Here is a 21126-nt window from a genome sequence, read left to right as displayed (position 1 = left end):
TTGGGGCATCATGTTTTAATACAATGTCTTCCATGATGAATTTGGCTACCTCGGATGCTTTGGCTGTTTTCACAACTTTTGTAATGGCATAGCATGTCAGATGATCAGGGCAAACAATAATCCATCTATTGCCACTAGCAGATGTTGGAAATTGTCCAAGGAGGTCAATCCCAACACGCTGGAAAGGTGTTTCGGCTGGTGGAATTGGTATGAGTCAGCCAGGTGGTTTCTGAGGAACTGCCTTTCTCCTCTGGCACTCTCTACAGTGCAACACGTAGTGACGGACACTCCTAAATAAACCTGGCCAGAAAAATCTCTTACAGATCCTATCGTATGTCTTAATAAATCCTAAATGTACGGCCTCAAGTGTGTCGTGGAATTTCTGTAGAACATCTAAGTGCATGTGTTCAGGAATCACTGGTAGCCACCTCTTTCCAAACAGATCAAAGTTTTTCTTGCAAAGTAATCCATTAACTACCTTAAATCGTCCTTTCGCATCCTCTGACTGATTTAAGGCAAGCATAATTTGAGATACCTTGGCATCATCCTTCTGCTCAGCAGAGAGATTCTGGAGTGCAGCGAGACAGTCACTATCTTCATCATAGTCTTGATGGTCTTGCACAGGGTTTCTTGAGAGACAGTCAGCATCCTTGTGTTTTCTTCCACTTTTGTACACTATGGTAATGTCACACTCTTGAAGACGTAGTGCCTACCTGGCGAGTCGTCCTGTTGGATCCTTAAGACCTGTCAACCAACAAAGTGAATGATGGTCTGTAACAACTGTGAATGAATGGCCTTCCATAGAGAGACTGTCAAAATTTGCACTTGGCCCACATCACAGCAAGACATTCTCTTTCTGTAGTTCAGTAGTTTCTTTGGGCTTTTGTAAGTGTCCTAGAAGCATAGGCTATAACCTTCTCTTTTCCATCCAAAATTTGCACCAGAACAGCACCGATCCCATACCCACTGGCATCTGTGTGTAGTTCTGTAGGTGCTGTCTCATCATACAGACAAAGTACTTGGTGAGTTATCAGAGCTTTTCACAGCACTTGAAAGAATCTTGTTGAGCACTACCCCAGATAAATTTAGCATCGGCTTTTAACAACTCTTGAAGAGCCTGACTTTGATACAAAAGTCTTTGACAAAATGACAAGAATAAGAGCATAATCTGAGGAAGCTTCTCATCTCTAATACTTCTAGGAATAGGAGATTCTGTTATAGATCTCACCTTTTTCTAGGTCTGGCCGCACACCTTCGTTTAACACAAGGTGTCAAAGTATTTAGATTTTCTTTGCTCCAAAGAGACACTTTCTTGGATTAAGTTTCAGTCTGCCTTGTTGGAAACACTTGAGAACGGCCCTCCGTCTTTTTAAGTGTTCATCAAATGTCTCTGAGAACACACAATGTCATATAAATAACAGACACACATCGTCCACTTCAGGTGACAGACGATTATCCACCATCCATTCAAAAGTTGCTGGTGCATTACACAAACCAAACGGCGTTACCTTAAACTCGTACAGGCCCTCAGGGGTGATGAATGCAGTTTTCTCACGATCAGCCTCATCTACTTCGATTTGCCAGTATCCCGAATACATGTGCATGGTTGAGAAAAACTTAGCCCCTTTCAGAGAATCTAGTGTATCGTCAATTCCTGGAAGGGGCTAAATGTCCTTTTTAGCTATCTTATTAAGCTTCCTGTAATCAACACAAAAGCGCCAACTGCCATCCTTCTTCCTGACGAGAACCACTGGTGATGACAATTCGCTCTGCTAAGGCTGAATGGTGTCATTCTTCATCATTTTCTCTACCTCATCGCAGAATATTCGATGTTCCGTTGCTGACACATGGTATGCTCTCTAGCTTATTGGTTGATGGTCTCCAGTGCTAATCTGGTGCTTCACCATCGATTTGTCTAATTTGCTCTTCACCTGTGGACTGAAGCATTCAGAGAACTCTTGAAGAATGGCATTGTAGCTTCTTCTGTTGTTCCTTAGTGAGATATGGCGGTAGTTGAGCTAGAAGATCTTGTCTCGTAGTGGTAGTGCCAATTTCACCCACAGACTCAGCATGGGTGGTTTCTATGACGCTCAGCTGTTCGGCAATTAATGCCTCAGCATTTGCTATGCACACGCATCTTGGAAGGATCTGCAGTTCTCGGCAATGGTTAACTATCCACAATTCACCAGATCTGTTCTTAAATGAGACTAAAGAGCCAGGGATGACCAAGTTATTCTTCAGTGGTATGCTTCTCTTACATTCCACTAAAAGATCCATGGGTTGATCCATGGCATGACACATGACAGTTACCTTTCTAGCACTGACTGCAGGAATGATCACTTCATCCAGCACACATACCGTATTTACTCGAATCTAAGCCGCACTTTTTTTCCGGTTTTTGTAATCCAAAACACCGCCTGCGGCTTAGAATCGAGTACAAAGCAAGCGAAAGTTCTGAAAAATGTTGGTAGGTGCCGCTACAACTAACTTCTGCTGTCAAATATATGTAGCACTACACAGGCATGCTTTGTAGGCGCAAAGATAAATACTGGCGCCAAAACCTCTGCGTCAGTAAATAAATTAAAAAAAAAAAAAAGGTGGAAGACGAGCTTTTTTTCTCCGCCCCGAGTTTGGACCACTGCATTTTCAAACATTATCCAACAAAGTAAATACAAATTCCGTATTGTTCATCTTCGAATGTAGCAGAATTTCAATGTACTACCAAAATCCGACTAGCAAGACTTTAGGATGTTTGTCAATATGGCCAACTCTACGTTCTGAATTTTTTCCTACCTGTAAGAAGAGATGGTTGCTAATAGGAACCTGATGAAATGTGAATCACATGCAGTATTCTCTTCACCATAAGAATAATACGGATATAAACATTTTGCCGTGTATTCATTCGTGTTTGCTGCTATCTCATTTAAATCCTGTCTGCCTAATAAACTACGAAACTAGAGTGAGATAACAGCAGATGCGGAAGAATATACGTATCGTGTCATGTTTATATTCGTATTATTCTTATGCATAATAGTGATACAGTCAGAAATGAAGCACGGTAACTGACTAGATTTTTAAATCTAAGATGATTCTAATTCCTTTGCAGAATTTCGTGTACTAAAGAAGCGGCCGCAAAGATTTTCAAACGGAGAAAAATTTTCGCCCAACTCTCGTTCAGAACATGTTCTATCATACAGTCTATTATTTGGTTCTTGTTGATCATTATCAAAGAAAGCAGCAGTGTGAGTAACAACAAATAGCAGTCTCTTGCCATTGTTTCGCTAATGAGATGATTCCTCTCGGACGATTCTTCTCTCTCTCTCTCTCTCTCTCTCTCTCTCTCTCTCTCTCTCTCTCTCCCCCTCTCCCCCTCTCCCCTTTTTTTTTCCCGCACACAAAAAGCAATCTGTGCCGCGAGCGGCGACAGGCCGTAAACATGCACTATCAGAATGCGACAAACAATGCATGAAACAGTACAGTAATGCATTTTCAGCTTAGAGTGACGTGAACACCTATAACAGAGAAAACAGCACTTATCAGATCAAAGCAAAATAAGCAATCGATTCAAAACAGACGGAGCACGTGAAAAAGGAAGGGATGCGCATCTTCCTGTCCACAATATCTCATCTCATCTAGCATAATCTTTGAGAGACCACAATCTACAATTGCCTGAGAAGCCAAGTCCCTTTCAAGAATGACATCACAACTACACTCTTGTAAGACGATGAAATGTAAGGGCTAGGTATGGCCACTTACACCCACATGAATGGTACATCTTCCTGAAGGTTTTACATATTTCCCATTAGCCACCTTCAGCAGAGATGTTTTGTTGTCGACGAATATGATTTTCTGCAAATGGTGACAGTACTTCTTCGAAATGACTGAATGTGATGCTCCAGAGTCCACAAGAGCTTGGGCTGCTCAGCCATTCATGAGGATATTGATGTAGTTTCCTATCATTTTTGTAGTGATCAATGGTAGAGGATTTTGCTCTTTGGGGGCCTCACCTCCAAGGAAGGTCACACTCTTTAGTTTTCCAAACTGCAGCGGCTAGGTGATCAGCTGGAGCTTCTAAATGGTGATGGAGACCTTGATCGGCATGTTGGGGAGCATCCTCTCCAGTGGCTAGCTTGCGGGGACCTTGACCTACGTCGTCCTGCATCCACATCTTCTTGTTCATCTTTGTCGTCCCAGAGTTGGCGTCAGCTAAGGTCGGTCTTCTGTCTTCTGACGTGGGTGTCGTCAAATATCTGCCGCCTTTCTCAACAATAGCACAGCACATGTCCCGGTTGTCCACAGTGGAAGCATACTGGCTGGTTATCCTGAGACCTCCAGACGTCAGTCTTCCTTGGTGCCCAATCAGGTTCCTCATGCGGTATTGTAGGAACGTAACTCCACCTGGGTCTTGACTTTTTCACCGATTTAAAGGGAAATGAAAGATGAGAGATTGGGTTAAATATATATTCTACTTCCTCCCTTATGATCTCTTGAAGCATCTCGGTTTTTTGCTCCCCGTGCAATCAAAGTGCGTTCTGAACTTCCTCTTTCACTATCTGATGACGAACACTTGTGAGATCAGTTGCTTCCTTGATCATAGACATCAATATGACATTTGGAAGCCGTTCAAACTTTTTGTGTGTAATTCTCTTTTGCTGCGTTTTCTGTATATGCTGACACCATTTTATGTAATAGTCTGCTGTCGAAACCCCCTTTCAGAGTAGGAGGGGTTGATACATGTCCTCGGCAACACCCTCCATGAGATGTGCAACCTTATCTTCCTCCTTCATTCTAGGATCCACTATTTTACACAGCTCCAAGACTAATGTAGGATGCTTTAGTTTCTCCTGGACGCTGTGCCCTGCAGTGTATCTTCAGCCTTGCAGTTCTGTCGTTGTGTGTCACCAAAATACTTGCACAGTCCACCTGGAATACTTCCCAGCTTGTGAACTGCTCCTCGTTTTTCTCATACCATTGCTTGGCAGTGCCCTCCAAGGTGTCATCCCATTTGTTAAATTTGGCTATACGCTCATATATCTTCAGCCACTTGTTTGGATCTTGGCCATCGACACCAGAGAACCCGGAAGGATATCTCACGTGGTGGCACACAGTTGCTATCATTGTAACATCCTCCTCCTCTTCTGTCTTCAATAGATTGCGATCTGTTGAATATGGCTCGATCTCGGGATTCTCACCGTGTAAACGGCGGTTCTGTCATGGCTTGATGGGAGCCACTGTGTCGTCAGTAATGTGTCCTATCACAAGATTCACTGCCCAGTGTCTCCACCAGAATAATGTCTTGCAGAAGAAAGGGTAATTAAATGATAACTGAAACCCTCAGCTGCTGACAGGTCTTGTTGATATACCTCGATGTGGACAGCTGAAAATGTGTGCCCCGACCGGGACTCGAACCCAGGATCTCCAGCTTACATGGCAGATGCTCTATCCATCTGAGCCACCGAGGACACAGATGAATAGCATGACTGCAGGGACTTATCCCTTGCACGCTTCCCGTGAGCCTCACATTCTCAACTGTCCACAATTCTACCTATGTAATGTACCTTATAGATATTTGCCCATTCACTCATTACTCGCGCACGCTTTGGCGATTCCCGTAAGAGTTTGGGCAACCTGTGCGCATTCACACAGTCGAAGGTCAATGGCTGGGTAACCTTCAACTACATATATGAGGAGAGTAACTGTTCTCGAAAGAACAGATGCTGTAGATGACTGTGCAGCTTTTCTCTGGAATAAATGACTAACTGAAACACTCAGCTGCCGACAGGTGTTGTTGATATACCTCGATGTGGACAGCTGAAAATGTGTGCCCAGACTGGGACTCGAACCTGGTACATTACATAGGTAGAATTGTGGACAGTTGGGTATGTGAGTATTATGGGAAGCGTGCAAGGGATGAGCCCCTACAGTCACGCTATTCATCTGTGTCTTCAGTGGCTCAGATTGATAGTGTGTCTGCCATGTAAGCAGGAGATCCCGGGTTCGAGTCCCGGTCGGGGCACACATTTTCAGCTGTCCACATCGAGGTATATCGACAACACCTGTCAGCAGCTGAGGGTTTCAGTTAGTCATCATTTATTCCAAAGAAAAGCTGCACGGTCATCTACAGCATCTGTTCTTTCGAGAACAGTTACTGTCTTCATATATAAAGTGTAATTAGATGAATGACGAACACTAACTTCACTTCACGAAGGTTTATGCAGGACTTGCACATACAAGAGTGCGGAGCAAACTGCCTCCTGCCAGAACACAAACAGTGTATATACCAGGTGATCAAAAAGTCAATATAAATTTGAAAACTGAATAAATCACGGAATAATGTTGATAGATAGGTACAAATTGATACACATGCTTGGAATGACATGGGGTTTTATTAGAACCAAAAAAATACAAAAGTTCAAAAAATGTCAGACAGATGGCCCTTCATCTGATCAGAATAGCAATGATTAGCATAACAAAGAAAGACAAAGCAAAGATGATGTTCTTTACAGGAAATGCTCAGTATGTCCACCATCATTCCTCAACAGTAGCTGTAGTCGAGGAATAATGTTGTGAACAGCACTGTAAAGCATATCCAGAGTTATGGTGAGGCATTGACGTCAGATGTTGTCTTTCAGCATCCCTAGAGATGTCGGTCAATCACGATACACTTGCGACTTCGGGTAACCCCAAAGCCAATAATCACATGGACTGAGGTCTGGGGACCTGGGAGGCCAAGCATGACGAAAGCGGCGGCTGAGCACATGATCATCACCAAACAATGCGTGCAATAGATCTTTCATGCATCTAGGAATATGTTTGGTTCTAATAAAACCCCATGTCATTCCAAGCATGTGTGTCAATTTTTACCTCTCTATCTACATTATACTGTGGTTTATTAAGTTTTCAAATTGATACTGACTTTTTGATCACCTGGTACATCTACAGAACATTCCAGTACAATGCTTTTTGACATATTTGGATACTTCTAGAATGTACTCGAACCGAATATAGAAATTAAAATTTTACAGTTGAGGTGAGTTTAGAATTCACAACCCTCCATGCCACAGACTTAGTATCGTAGCCCCTGCACCGTGGTGACTGTGCTACTTAGCTTCTTCTCCAACAATATTTCCATTGCTCCCAGTGAAATTGTCATAATCACAATGTGACAAATTTTTGGTTTCAATGAACCTTACTTGAAGAAAGTCTGCTTTTAAAGAATTTAATGTTAATCAGTTATGTAACGGAAATCTAGTTATGACGAAATTCTAAACGTTTTTGATTGAGTTTTGTTTCATTCCTGGCAGAAAATTTCAGTAATTCACAATGAACTCTAATTTCTGCTACATCAGTCATATTTTTTGGCTGATAATTTTAAATAAGTGACAATTCCTGCTCGTAGGCCAAGTAAACTGACATCATAGAAAATGAACACACTTGGTCTTAGTGTCCAAATGTATTGTGTTGTGGTGTTTATCAAAATAGTGAACAGGTGGAAATTTGTCAAGATATAAAGTGCAAGAAATTTTCCTGAACTAAGAGATGGAAGACTCCAGCACATTGATGCTGGCTGATTTGAGGGGGGGAAAAATCATTTGTAAGGGGGGGAGGGGGAGAGAGAGAGAGAGAGAGAGAGAGAGAGAGAGAGAAATGATGGCCCTGCTGTGTGTTTATAATGACAACAGTGAAAAGTTGACATCATTAATAATGGAAAATTTTCAACTCTTACATGAATTAAAAACAAGAATGCTACTGGGCTCATGTGGTTTTATGAACAGTGCCACGATGATTGCTGAAATTTGTTCAAAGTTTGTTCAGAGTTTATATGCTGAGATGGGTGCAGCAGGAAGAAAGATAATTCTCTTATAATTGGCAGATGTGCTCCATATCCAATGGTAATGTCATTCCTCAGGAACGTTGATGTGTTTCTTGCTTCCGCGTCACCTGCAGCTTTTAGACCTGGAAAAAATTTAGCCAGTAATGCAGTTCCTTTCTGTGACAGAAAGGAAATAAAGAGAATGAATATTTTACATTCTATGCACATGTTTGGTGCTGCCTAGAATGCTGTAGCCCAATAGCCTAGACTGCGTTAAATCACGAGGTCTGTGGTTATGTATCTAGATGAGTTTGTTCTGACGAATTGTGGGTCACTTCATTAGCATGGTGAAGGTAAATACCTTGTTAAGGAAAACCTAGATTTAAGAAAAATATATTTCGATCCTCATAGATTCATTAAAAAGGGGTTTTATAGTATTAAGATTGAGGTTTGCTGTGATTTTGCTGGATCACTTCAGACGAAATCTAGCACAAATTCATCCTATTTCTTTTCTGACAAACTTAATACACCATATTTGATGCCCTTACAAATGCAAAATTATGAAACACTAGGGAAAGTGATACATTCGTGTATCTGTATTCTGCTCTTGCACATTTATAGGAGTTTGGGCACTGATAATTGAAAGTATATTAATTATTGCATTAACTCCTTTGTTAAAGTATTTGTCATGGTTTTTTTGCCTTGTGGTCCATACCGTGTAACACATATTTCCTTTACTTATTTTTCAGGTGATATTCCTGCAAGTCATCCTTTAGTTATGGCACGCCGTAATTTAGCTGCAAGTACTTTATCAACATCTCGAACACACAGAGCTATGAGGCAGCGGCACTATCAGTACTTGCAAATGAACTCAAGAAGTCAGAACAATGCAGTCATCTTGCAGAGGTAATGGGATTTTACTATGATTATGTTGTTGCGTTATACACTCAAGAGCCAAAGAAACTGGTATGTCTGCCTAACATCATGTAGGTGCCCCATAAACACTTAGAGGTGCTGCAGCATGATGTGGCATGGAATTGACTAATGTCTGAAGTAGTCCTGGAGGAAATTACACCATGAATCCTACAGGACTGTCCATAAATCCATAAGAGTAGGAGGAGTGGAGATCTCTTCTAGCAGCACGCTGCAGGGCATCCCAGATATGCTCAACAAAATTCATGTCTGGGGAGTTTGGTGACCAGCGGAAATGTTTAACCTCAGAAGAGTGTTATGTGTGGGGTGTTGCATTGTCCCACTGGAATTGTCCAAGTCTGTCAGAATTCCCAATGGATGCAGGTGATCAGACAGGATGCTTAAGTGTGTGTCACCTGCCAGTCATATCTATATGTATCAGGGGTCCTGTATCACTCCTGCTGCACATGCCCCACACCATTACAGAGCCTCCACCAGCTTGAACTGTCCCCTGCTGACATGCAGGGTCCATGGATTCATGAGGTTACCTCCATAACCGTACATGTCCCCCTGCCCAGTACAACTTGAAACGAGACTCATCTGACCAGGAAATGGCCGGCCGATGTGGCCGAGCAGTTTTAGGCGCTTCAGTCTGGAACCACGCAATCGCTGTGGTCACAAGTTCGAATCCTGCCTCTGTCGTGAATGTGTGTGATGTCCTTAGGTTAGTTAGGTTTAAGTAGTTCTAAGTTCTGGGGCACTGATGACTTCAGATGTTGAGTCCCATAGTGCTCAGAGCCATTTTAACCCTTTTTTTTTTTTTTTACCAGGAAACATGTTTCCAGTCATAAACAGTCCAATGTCAAGTGTTCGTGGGGCCAGGTGCGGTGTAAAGCTTTATGTTGTGCAGTCATAAAGGGTACACAAATGGGCCTTTGGCTCCGAAAGCCCATATTGATGATATCTTGTTGAATGGTTTGCACACGGACACTTGTTGACGGCCCAGCACTGAAATCTGCAGCAATTTGCAGAAGGGTTGCACTTCTTTGACACTCAACGATTCTCTTCAGTCATCGTCAGTCTCATTCTTGCAGGATCTTTTTCTGGCCGCAGTGATTCGGAGATTTGATGTTTTACTGGATTCCTGACATTCATGGTACACTTGTGAAATGGTTGTATGGGAACATCATCACTTTGTTGCTACCTCGGAGATGCTGTGCCCACTCACTCATGCGATGACTGTAACACCATGTTCAGTGTCACTTAAATCTTGATAACCCGCCATTGTAGCAGCAGTAACCAATCATGCCTGACACTTGTTGTCTTATATAGGCATTGTCGACCGCAGCACTGTATTCTGCCTGTTTACTTATCTCTGTATTTGAATACACATGCCTATACTAGTTTCTTTGGCACTTCAGTGTAGTTATTATGTAGTTACTGTAGTTTTACAGGTGTAATACTGAAATAGGTGTGCCTGTATATAAAATCGCGGTTATCAAGTGGACCTAAATGTTTTATTTATTGCCACTCTAACAGCAATTTTAAAAATGGTAGGTTTGTAAGCCAATATTTCATCATGTGCTAAGTAACTGCAAGACGTTAAAATGTAGATGTCGTACAAAAAAAAAGCAAACTAAGGTAAAGGTAAAGTGTTGGCCAAACTGGAGGTCGGTGAACACCACAGTGCTTTACTAGCTGTGGCCCTTTCGGAAGTGGTATGGCATCACTTTCCTCCAGCCTGTGGACTGACCTACCCTGCCAGTTATAGGGTGATCGATAGTTTAATGTGGATTCTAGACCATGGAAAAAAGAAGACAATTTTTCATTAATAAATTTTGCCAAAGGTTAAAGAAGTGAAAAAGTGACTGATAAAAATCCTGGGACCAGGGAAAAAGCCAAAGACCTTTGGATCCATAGTCTGGCATTACTTACATTATTTTTCATTAATAATTTGATAAATGTTGTTTGTACACTTCACATGATCAGACCCAGAGGACCACCCACAGCTAAAGGCCCCACTTCCTTCCGTTCCGTTCCCTTCCCTTTTCCCTTTCCTTCCCTGTTGTCTGCTGCCAATCATCTTCTATACAAATCTGCAGCAAGTCCTCATGGATTCAGCTACCCACTTTTCCTTTAGCTGCCTAGAGCTGCTCTTCTGCAGGGTGTAAAATCTTCAGATTTGTCAATCCATGCAAGCTGTTTGTTTCTCATCATAACTGTAATACCCCTTTGGACTATTGTAGATCTCATCCAGCTGACAATTGTGCCAGCTCCTCCATTTCCCAGTGATCTCATTTTGTCCAGGACCATAGATCTTCCTAAGACTTTGGGCTTAAAAACAAGAAAGTTAAGTTTCTTCCGGGCACTCCATGTTTCACAACCACACAGTCCTATGGATTGGATCAGTGTTTTGTACAGCTGGAGTCCGAACTTCCTTGATAGACTAAAAGATATAAAAAAGCTGACTGAGACTGAAGTAAGATTGATTTCCCACTTGGATTCTAACTTTGATCTCTGTTTCACATGATATGTCCTCTGTAAAAAGTCATACTCAGATATTTAAAATCATAACACTGTTGTTGGATTAGGTTCAGACTACCAGTGATTGGAGTTGGTCTCTTGAATAGGCTAGGATCTTGCTCATCACCACATACTCTGTCTTTAATACATTCACCAAGAAACCTCTCAACAATGTTGCCCATCTGCATCAGTTTTTTTCTTTGACCTGGACAACAGCGACACATTTTCAGTATATGCGAGATGAGTGATTTTCTCATTTTTGGCCTCGATCCCTTCAAAATACTTATGGGAAACTTTCCTTATTATCTTTGGGAGTCAGGTTGAACAGTATTGGTGAAACATTATCTCCTTGCCTCAGCCCTGTAATTATGTTAAAGCTGTCCGTAACTTGGTTTTTGAAATTAAGTTTTTAGAGACAAACTCTAACTAGGCTGATGAGTTTCTTTGGTATTCCAAATTATATTAGACATCTTGTCAGGATCTCCCAGTGAATACAGTCACATGCTGTCTTGAAATCTATAAACAGCAGATGAAGGTCTTTGCCATGCTCCCATACTTCAAGGTGAGATGACACAGTACATAGTTGTCCACAGTTCTTTCTGAAACCAACTTGACATTCACCAGTCACTCAGTCATTTTTCTGGAAATGGCTGGATTCTATCTAGTGTACAGCTCTGCAAGATCATATATCAGATGTTCAGAAGGGTGATTCTTCTTTAATGGGTGCACTCCATTTTGTCACCTTTCTTATGCATAGTGTAGGTGATCACCATCTTCTCGTCTTCTGGGATCTCTTCCGCAGCTCAGATTCTTTTGAGTGGTTGGTGACTTCTCTTTGAGAGTCTTTCCCCTCCAGCTTGAATGACTTCCATTTGGATTCCATTTTCTCCTAAACTTTTTTCTTCTTCAGCCTCATATCTGATTGTGTACTTAAGTGGAGGAGGTGAGTAGTCAAAAATCTAAAGTGTCAGTAGGATGGAATTCATAAATCCTTAGGGTCATGACAGATGACGAGTGTGCAGCTCATAGTCTAATGGCTAGCATTGCTACCTCAGGATCACAGGGTCCCAGGTTCAGTTTCTGACAGAGGATTTTCTCTGCCTGGGACTGGGTGTTTGTGTTGTCCTCATCATTTCATTAGCATTCGTGCAAGTGGCTAGGCTGGACTGCGTGCTGGTGACTGTGCAGTTGAGCACCCCAGAAACCAATCATCATCATCCTCCCCTGCGGGTCCGGGGATTAGAATAGGCCCGAGGTATTCCTGCCTGTCGTAAGAGGCGACTAAAAGGAGTCCATCTCCCTCACGGGGGTAGTTAGCGCCTGCGTCCGGAGACGGACGGTTCCACGACCTATAATCGTGGTCTTTTTGGTTTTTCACTTCTCGTCTCTTCCTTCCTTTTGTTGGTTCCTTTCTTTGCTCTTCTCCACCTCACTGTCTTCCTTACTCTTTCCCTTGACTTCTCCTTGCCTTCTCATTGCCTTTTTCTCCTTGCCTTCTCATTGCCTTTTTCTCCTTGCCTTCTCATTGCCTTTTTCTCCTTGCCTTCTCATTGCCTTTTTCTCCTTGCCTTCTCATTGCCTTTTTCTCCTTGCCTTCTCATTGCCTTTTTCTCCTTGCCTTCTCATTGCCTTTTTCTCCTTGCCTTCTCATTGCCTTTTTCTCCTTGCCTTCTCATTGCCTTTTTCTCCTTGCCTTTTTCTCCTTGCCTTCTTCTCCTTGCTTTCTCATTGCCTTCTTCTCCTTGCCTTCTCTGGTCTCCGCCTCGGCGTTTGAGACAGTCTGTCCTCTTTCTCCCTCTCTCTCTTCTTTTTCCTCTTCTTCCTTCCTCCCTGTGCGTGCCTGAAGGCCGACCCACGCGTTCGCACGCGTAGCCGGTGACGGGGTAACGCGTAAGTCCCCGCCCTGGGTAGACATGTAAGGCACGCGCGTACCCCCTGGTAAAGGCCAGGGCCGGGGAGGGGTGATTGCCTGAGCTGATACCTTCTGACCATGCCGATTGGTCCCTCCGTCTGTTTCTCGGGAGGTGTGACCTGAGGTGTAAACATTCACCTAAGGCGGGAGTGCCCTCTGAGAGGGTCCCCACAAGGAAGGAGCGCGCCATTGGAGACGCTGGCAATCATGGGGGATTCCTCCGCAATGGATTCTACTCCATCTCTCTCGACTTCGACCCAAAAACGGAAACGTGACCAGCCAACAGTGACAAAAGTACTACCGCCTGCCCCACAGTTCCTCGTAGTTTCTCGATCTGAGGACGGAAAGGATTTTTCCTCTGTCAACCCTTTCGTTATTCAGAAGGGCGTAGATGCCATAGCCGGATCTGTCAAATCTTGTACCAGGTTGCGTAATGGCACCTTATTACTAGAAACTGAGAGTGCCTTTCAGGCACAAAAACTGCTTCGGGCCACCCTCCTGTACACGTTCCCTGTCCGGGTGGAGGCCCACCGAACTTTGAATTCGTCTCGTGGTGTAGTCTATACTAGCTCCCTCGACGGATAGACTGACGAGGAGCTTCAATCTTTCCTCGCTGAGCAGGGCGTGACGGCTGTCCATAGCGTCATGAAAAAGGTCAACAATGACCTTGTACCGACCCGGACACTTTTCTTGACCTTCGATAGTGTTAAGCTGCCATCGCGCATCAAGGCGGGCTACGAGGTTATTTCTGTTCGCCCCTATGTCCCGACACCTACGCGCTGCTACCAGTGTCAGCGTTTCAATCACACTCGACAGTCTTGTTCCAATGCGGCTAAATGTGTCACTTGTGGCAGGGATGCCCATGAGGGTGACTGTCCACCTCCGTCTCCTCGTTGTGTGAACTGTCAGGGTGACCATGCCGCATCCTCCCGCGACTGTCCTGTCTATAAGGAAGAACGCTGTATCCAAGAAATTCGGGTCAAAGAGAAAGTGTCCACCTCGGCTGCTCGCAAGCTATTGGCTAGTAGGAAGCCCACGCTGCTCCCAGCGGGGAAATACAGTACTGTCCTCGCCTCTCCTCGGACTACCCGGGAGGTAGCAACCCAGACATGCGATCTGACCTTCAGCACCACGGTCGTCCGTTCGGCCAGTGCTAAGATCACGCGGTCGACGTCTCCTCTTCCTCCCATCACCCCACAGACACCAGCCCCTTCCTCAGCTTCTGCTAAGACGAAGACCCCGAAGTCAGATGCACGGGCCTTCAAGAAGGAACCATCCCGTGCAGACTTCCTCCGTACCTCGACCTCCCAGCCTTCGACCGGTCCTTCCATCAAACGTCCTTCCAAAAAGGCGCATAGGAAGCACAGTTCTCCTTCTCCGCCACAGCGCATTTCTTCTCCTGCGCCACCCAGCGGTTGCCGCCCCAGGCCGTCATCCGTTTCGCCTGGCCGCACCGCTGGTAGCCGTACATCTGGCCGTTCACCGGCGGAGGAAGCTCCCCCTCCCGGCCATCCTCCCGAGATGGCCGATGACCCTATAGACCCAATGGACGATGACTGTCCGCCTACTGATAGCGGCGGCAGTGCTCGCTCGAAGCCAGGCCCTAAGCGGCCTTCGAGGTGACCCCTTCTCTCATCTTCCTTTTCTTACGATGGCACTTATTCACTGGAATATTCGCAGCATTCGCTCCAACCGAGAGGACTTGAAGTTGCTGCTCCGCTTGCACCGTCCGCTCGTCGTAGCCCTCCAGGAAACAAAGCTACGCCCATGCGATCAAATTGCCTTGGCACACTACACCTCTGTGCGTTTTGACCTACCCCCTGTGGTAGGTATCCCAGCTCATGGAGGGGTTATGTTGCTGGTCTGGGATGATATTTACTACGATCCCATCACGTTGCACACCGGCCTGCAGGCAGTTGCCATCCGCATTACTCTCCCCACTTTTACGTTTTCCTTTTGTACCGTTTACACTCCATCGTCATCTGCCGTTACCAGGGCAGACATGATGCAACTTATTGCTCAGCTACCTGCACCATTTTTGTTAACTGGAGGCTTCAATGCCCACCATCCCCTTTGGGGCTCTCCAGCATCCTGCCCGAGGGGCTCCTTGTTAGCAGACCTATTCAACCAGCTCAATCTTGTCTGCCTCAATACTGGCGCCCCTACTTTTCTTTCGGACACACCTCACACCTATTCCCATTTAGACCTCTCTATATGTACTCCCCAACTTGCACGCCGGTTTGAATGGTATGCCCTTTCGGATACATATTCGAGCAACCACTTCCCGTGTGTTATCCATCTCTTGCAGCATACCCCCTCTCCGTGCTCCTCTAGTTGGACCATCTCCAAGGCAGACTGGGGGCTCTTCTCTTCCAGGGCGACCTTTCAGGATCAAACCTTCACAAGCTGCGATCGTCAGGTCGCACACCTCACGGAAGTCATTCTCGCTGCTGCTGAATATTCCATCCCTCACCCTCCTTCTTCTCCACGTCGCGTACCGGTCCCCTGGTGGACCGCAGCATGTAGAGACGCTTTACGTGCTCGTCGACATGCTTTACTTACATTTAAACGCCTCCCTAGAGTGGCGAATTGTATCAATTATAAACGATTACGTGCTCAGTGTCGTCGTATTATCAAAGACAGCAAGAAAGCCAGCTGGGCTGCTTTCACAAGCACCGTCAACAGTTTTACTCCTCCTGTTATCTGGGGTAGCCTGCGCCGGCTCTCTGGCACTAAGGTCCACTCACCAGTTTCTGGCTTGAAGGTCGCGAATGACGTCCTTGTGGCCCCTGAGGCTGTCTCCAATGCCTTCGGCCGCTTTTTCGCAGAGGTTTCGAGCTCCGCTCATTACCACCCTGCCTTCCTCCCCCGCAAACAGGCAGAGGAGGCTAGGCCACCTAACTTCCGCTCCTCGAATTGTGAAAGTTATAATGCCCCATTCACCATGCGGGAACTCGAAAACGCACTTGGCCGATCACGGTCCTCCGCTCCAGGGCCTGATTCTATTCATATTCAGATGCTGAAGAACCTTTCTCCTGCGGGTAAAGGTTTTCTTCTTCGTACATACAATCGCATCTGGATTGAGGGACATGTTCCCGCATGCTGGCGCGAGTCTATTGTTGTCCCGATTCCTAAGCCGGGGAAGGACAAGCACTTGCCTTCCAGTTATCGACCTATCTCGCTTACCAGCTGTGTCTGTAAAGTGATGGAGCGAATGGTTAACTCTCGATTGGTTTGGCTGCTCGAGTCTCGACGCCTACTTACCAATGTACAATGTGGATTTCGTAGGCGCCGCTCTGCTGTTGACCATCTGGTTACCTTGTCGACCTTCATTATGAATAACTTCTTGCGGAAGCACCTGACCGCGGCTGTGTTCTTTGATTTGGAGAAGGCTTACGACACCTGTTGGAGGGCGGGCATTCTCCGCACCATGCATACATGGGGCCTTCGCGGTCGCCTCCCTCTTTTTATTCGTTCCTTTTTAATGGATCGACAGTTCAGGGTACGTGTGGGTTCTGTTCTGTCCGACACCTTTCGGCAGGAGAATGGGGTGCCACAGGGCTCAGTTTTGAGTGTCGCTCTCTTCGCCATCGCGATCAATCCAATAATGGATTGCCTCCCAGCTGATGTATCAGGCTCCCTTTTCGTGGACGATTTTACCATCTATTGCAGCGCGCAGTGTACACGTGTCCTGGAGCGCTGTCTTCAGCGTTCTCTTGACTGTCTTTACTCCTGGAGTGTCGCCAATGGCTTCCGTTTTTCTGCCGAGAAGACGGTCTGTATTAACTTCTGGCGCTACAAAGTGTTTCTCCCACCGTCCTTACGACTCGGTCCCATTGCTCTCCCAATCGTGGAGACAACCAAATTTTTAGGCCTTACATTTGACAGGAAACTTAGCTGGTCTCCACATGTGTCATATTTGGCCGCCCGTTGTACCCGTTCTTTAAATGTCCTCCGTGTTCTCAGTGGTATGTCGTGGGGAGCGGATCGAACCGTCCTACTTCGTCTATATCGGTCGATCGTCCGCTCCAAGCTGGATTATGGGAGCTTCGTATACTCCTCTGCACGGCCATCCATCTTACGCCGCCTCAACTCCATACAACATCGGGGTTTACGACTTGCGATCGGAGCATTTTATACCAGTCCCGTAGAGAGTCTTCATGCTGACGCTGGCGAATTGCCACTCACCTACCGGCGCGATATACTGCTTTGTCGGTATGCCTGTCGGCTACTGTCAATGCCCGACCATCCGTCTTATCGTTCCTTTTTTGACGACTCTCTTGACCGTCAATACGGGTTGTATGTCTCTGCCCTGCTACCCCCTGGAGTTCGCTTTCGTCGCCTCCTTCAACACCTTAATTTTTCACTCCCTGCAACCTTTCGAGTGGGCGAGAGCCGCACGCCACCTTGGCTCCAGGCTCAGGTCTGCGTTCACCTTGACCTCAGCTCGCTCCCAAAAGAGGTCACCCCCGGTTCGGTCTACCACTCCCGTTTTTTGGAACTTCGTTCGAAGTTCATCAACATGACTTTCATTTATACAGATGGCTCCAAGACCAATGACGGGGTCGGGTGTTCCTTTATTGTCGGGGCACAAAGTTTCAAATACCGGCTCCATGGCCATTGTTCGGTCTTCACAGCTGAGCTCTTTGCCCTATACCAGGCTGTTCTTTACATCTGCCGCCACCGACATTCTGCTTATGTCATCTGCTCAGATTCCCTGAGCACCATCCAGAGCCTCAGTGATCCGTACCCGGTTCACCCTTTCGTACACCGGATCCAACGCTCTCTTCAGCAGCTGGTGGATGTCGGTTCTCCGGTTAGCTTTATGTGGGTTCCTGGCCATGTCGGTATCCCTGGGAACGAAGCTGCAGATGCCGCGGCCAAGGCTGCGGTCCTCCAGCCTCGGACAGCTTCTTGTTGTGTCCCTTCGTCCGATTTTAGCGGGGTCATTCGTCGGCGCATCTTATCGCTGTGGCATGCCGATTGGGCTGCATTTACCGACAACAAGCTTCGTGCCTTAAAACCTCTTCCCGTGGCTTGGACGTCCTCCTCACGCCCTTCTCGGCGGGAGGAGGTCGTTTTAGTCCGGTTAAGAATTGGACACTGCCGGTTCAGCCATCGCCATCTGCTGACGGCTGCGCCAGCGCCGTTCTGCCCATGTGGGCACTTGCTGACGGTTAGACACATTTTAATGTCCTGTCCAGATCTTAACACACTGCGCCTCGATCTTAACCTGCCAAATACTTTCGATGCCATTTTAGCGGATGACCCACGAGCAGCTGCTCGTGTTCTTCGTTTTATCAATTTGACAAACCTCGCTAAGGACATTTGATGATGTTGTTTTTTAATCCTTTGCCTGTCAGTATGTCTTTTATCGTGTTTTCCCTTTTAGTTGTTGTTGTCAACTTGTGCCTCGCGGTGCATTCTTAGAGTAGTCAGGGCGCTAATGACCATTGAAGTTGTGCGCCCTAAAACCACAAAAAAAAAAAAAAAAAATCATCATCATCATCATCATCATCACAGTTGAGGAGCTCCCTGAAGTATTATTTCCACCTCTCAACAGTGTTGCAAAGAATGGAGTATGTGGTGCTAGTATTGTCCTTGATGAGCTTACAGCAGCTCTGAGCTTTTCAAGCTGCTTTTCCCCAGAAATCTTGTTGAGCCTCTCCTGTTATTCATTTGACATACATCCTCTTTACTCTTCCCAGGGTTACATGCATAGTTCTCCATACTTCTTCAAATTGTGCTGTGCAAAATATGTGCCTTGTAGCCAACTATCCCTGGCTTCTATTGGCTAATGTCTTAAAGTATTTGTCCCCAAACCATATAATCCTGATCTGTTTCTTGATGACTGCATTTGTCACTTCATTTACAGTATCCTTGAATTATTTGGAGAAATCATTGGATTGCTATTGTACATTCACTTGCTGGAGAATTTCAAAGTAATTGCAGAACTGGTGTTCATATTTGTTTTTCTTAGTGATGTCTCTGAGCATTTTGATGAAGTATCACACCTCTTTCTTAAGATTGTTACTCTCTTCGGCATGTAACAGTCAAATGGTCACCAGCTTTTTACTTCTCTTCTCTTCTCTCTCTCTCTCTCTCTCTCTCTCTCTCTCTCTCTCCCTCCCTCCCTCCCTCCCTCCCTCCACCCTAAACTGTCTTCTCATTCATTGTCCAGATCTATACTTTGATATCATTTGCAATGTGATGTATCTGAGTGATGTATCTGACTAACTGTTTTACCATCTGATGACATCAAAGTTCTCTTCCTACTGTAATATTTATATAATCCAATAGTGCATTATAACTGCTATTTGGAAAAGCAACCACCGCTACCTCCAATTCCACGTGCAATAAGTACTTTGCTTGGGACATGCTGTCCCCCATGGGCATTTGACAGTTCACAAATGACACTTTACATCTCATCATTTCTGATATTCTAGATACAAATACATTTGCAGCTATATACTTAATCACACAAAAACCTGTGCATAATTTTAGTCCTGGATCACAGATTTCATAAAAGATTCTAGAGTCCTCAACATCAAGGGTGCCAGTATCCTCTCTGCAAACTTCCTCTTTAGAAACTAAATCCATTCTTCATCGTTTGATCTCCTTGACTAGACTGACAGAGGGACTAGTGTTATATAAATTATGAATATTCCACATTCCAAATTGTATACATCGTTCTCAAACTTTTTATTTTGTGCTATGAATTTCCAAGGCTTATTTGTAGTCTGTTTACCATTACCAAATTTTACATATTATGGTGGTAACCCGTCACCAACCACAACCTGGTGGACCTCAGTGTTTGATTTTGTGGTAACTTTCCCCTAGATGAATTACTTTCCCTTCAGATGCCAATCCCCCATGACATTTTTAAGGAAAAGGATGGAGGCTAGGGAGTAGGAAGAATGCACTGTTGTGAGACACACAGTCTGATTCAATGAATAGGGCCTCTCTGGCTTGGGGAACCTTCAAGCAGCTGCACTACAGCCAGCTCTTAGCAATATATAAACATGCAAACCTCTCCACCCACACGTACGATGCGTCTTTCAAAACAGTGTATCCTGAAGAGATCATGTATTTTGTGTAGCACTACAAATGTCAGTTAAATTGTTATAAAATACACATTTTTCTTTTAAATTGTATTTATAAAATATGTCTGTGTGACTATTATAAAGTAGAAGTACTAAAAATTTTGCTTCAATTGAAGCAAACCAAATATTTGTTGTGGTCTTCAGTCCAGAGACTGGTTTGATGCATCTATTGGTCTCCCTCTACGATTTTTACCCTCCACCCTGTCTCCAATACTAAACTGGTGATCCCTTGATGCCTCAGAATAGGCCCTACCAACCGATCCCTTCTTTTAGTCAAGTCGCGCCACAAATTCCTCTTCTCTCCAATTCTATTCAATACCTCGTCATTAGTTATGTGATCTACCCATCTAATCTTCAGCATTCTTTTGTAGCACCACATTTCGAAAGCTTCTATTCTCTTTTTGTCTAAACTATTTATCGTCCATGTTTCACTTCCATACATGGCTACACTCCATACAAATACTTTCAGAAACGACTTCCTGACACTTAAATCTATACCCGATGTTAACAAATTTCTCTTCTTCAGAAACGCTTTCCTTGCCATTGCCAGTATACATTTTACAACCTCTCTACTTCAACCATCATCAGTTATTTTGCTCCCCAAATAGGAAAACTCATTTACTACTTTAAGCATCTCATTTCCCAATCTAATTCCCACAGCATCACCTGATTTAATTCAACTACATTCCATTATCCTCATTTTGCTTTTGTTGATGTTCACCTTATATCCCCCTTTCGTGATACTGTCCATTCCGTCCAGCTGCTCTTCCAGGTCCTTTGCTGTCTCTGACAGAATTACAATGTCATCGGAGAACCTCAAAGTTTTTATTTCTTCTCCATGGATTTTAATTCCTACTCCAAAT

The 21126-nt window shown here is 44.8% G+C and overlaps 1 protein-coding gene across 1 annotated transcript in view; it reads left to right on the top strand.

The window, feature by feature from the left end:
* Positions 1-21126, top strand: part of LOC126184382 (E3 ubiquitin-protein ligase HUWE1-like) — a 219850-nt gene that overhangs the window by 76338 nt on the left and 122386 nt on the right. The window contains exon 19 of the mRNA XM_049926767.1: positions 8563-8719. Within this exon, the coding sequence (XP_049782724.1) occupies positions 8563-8719 (157 nt within the window). The remainder of the gene's footprint in view (positions 1-8562; positions 8720-21126) is intronic.

The sequence above is a fragment of the Schistocerca cancellata genome, chromosome 4 (assembly GCF_023864275.1).
Source record: "Schistocerca cancellata isolate TAMUIC-IGC-003103 chromosome 4, iqSchCanc2.1, whole genome shotgun sequence".
In the NCBI taxonomy this organism is placed as follows: domain Eukaryota; kingdom Metazoa; phylum Arthropoda; class Insecta; order Orthoptera; family Acrididae; genus Schistocerca; species Schistocerca cancellata.
This window is presented reverse-complemented; position numbering and strand designations above follow the sequence as displayed.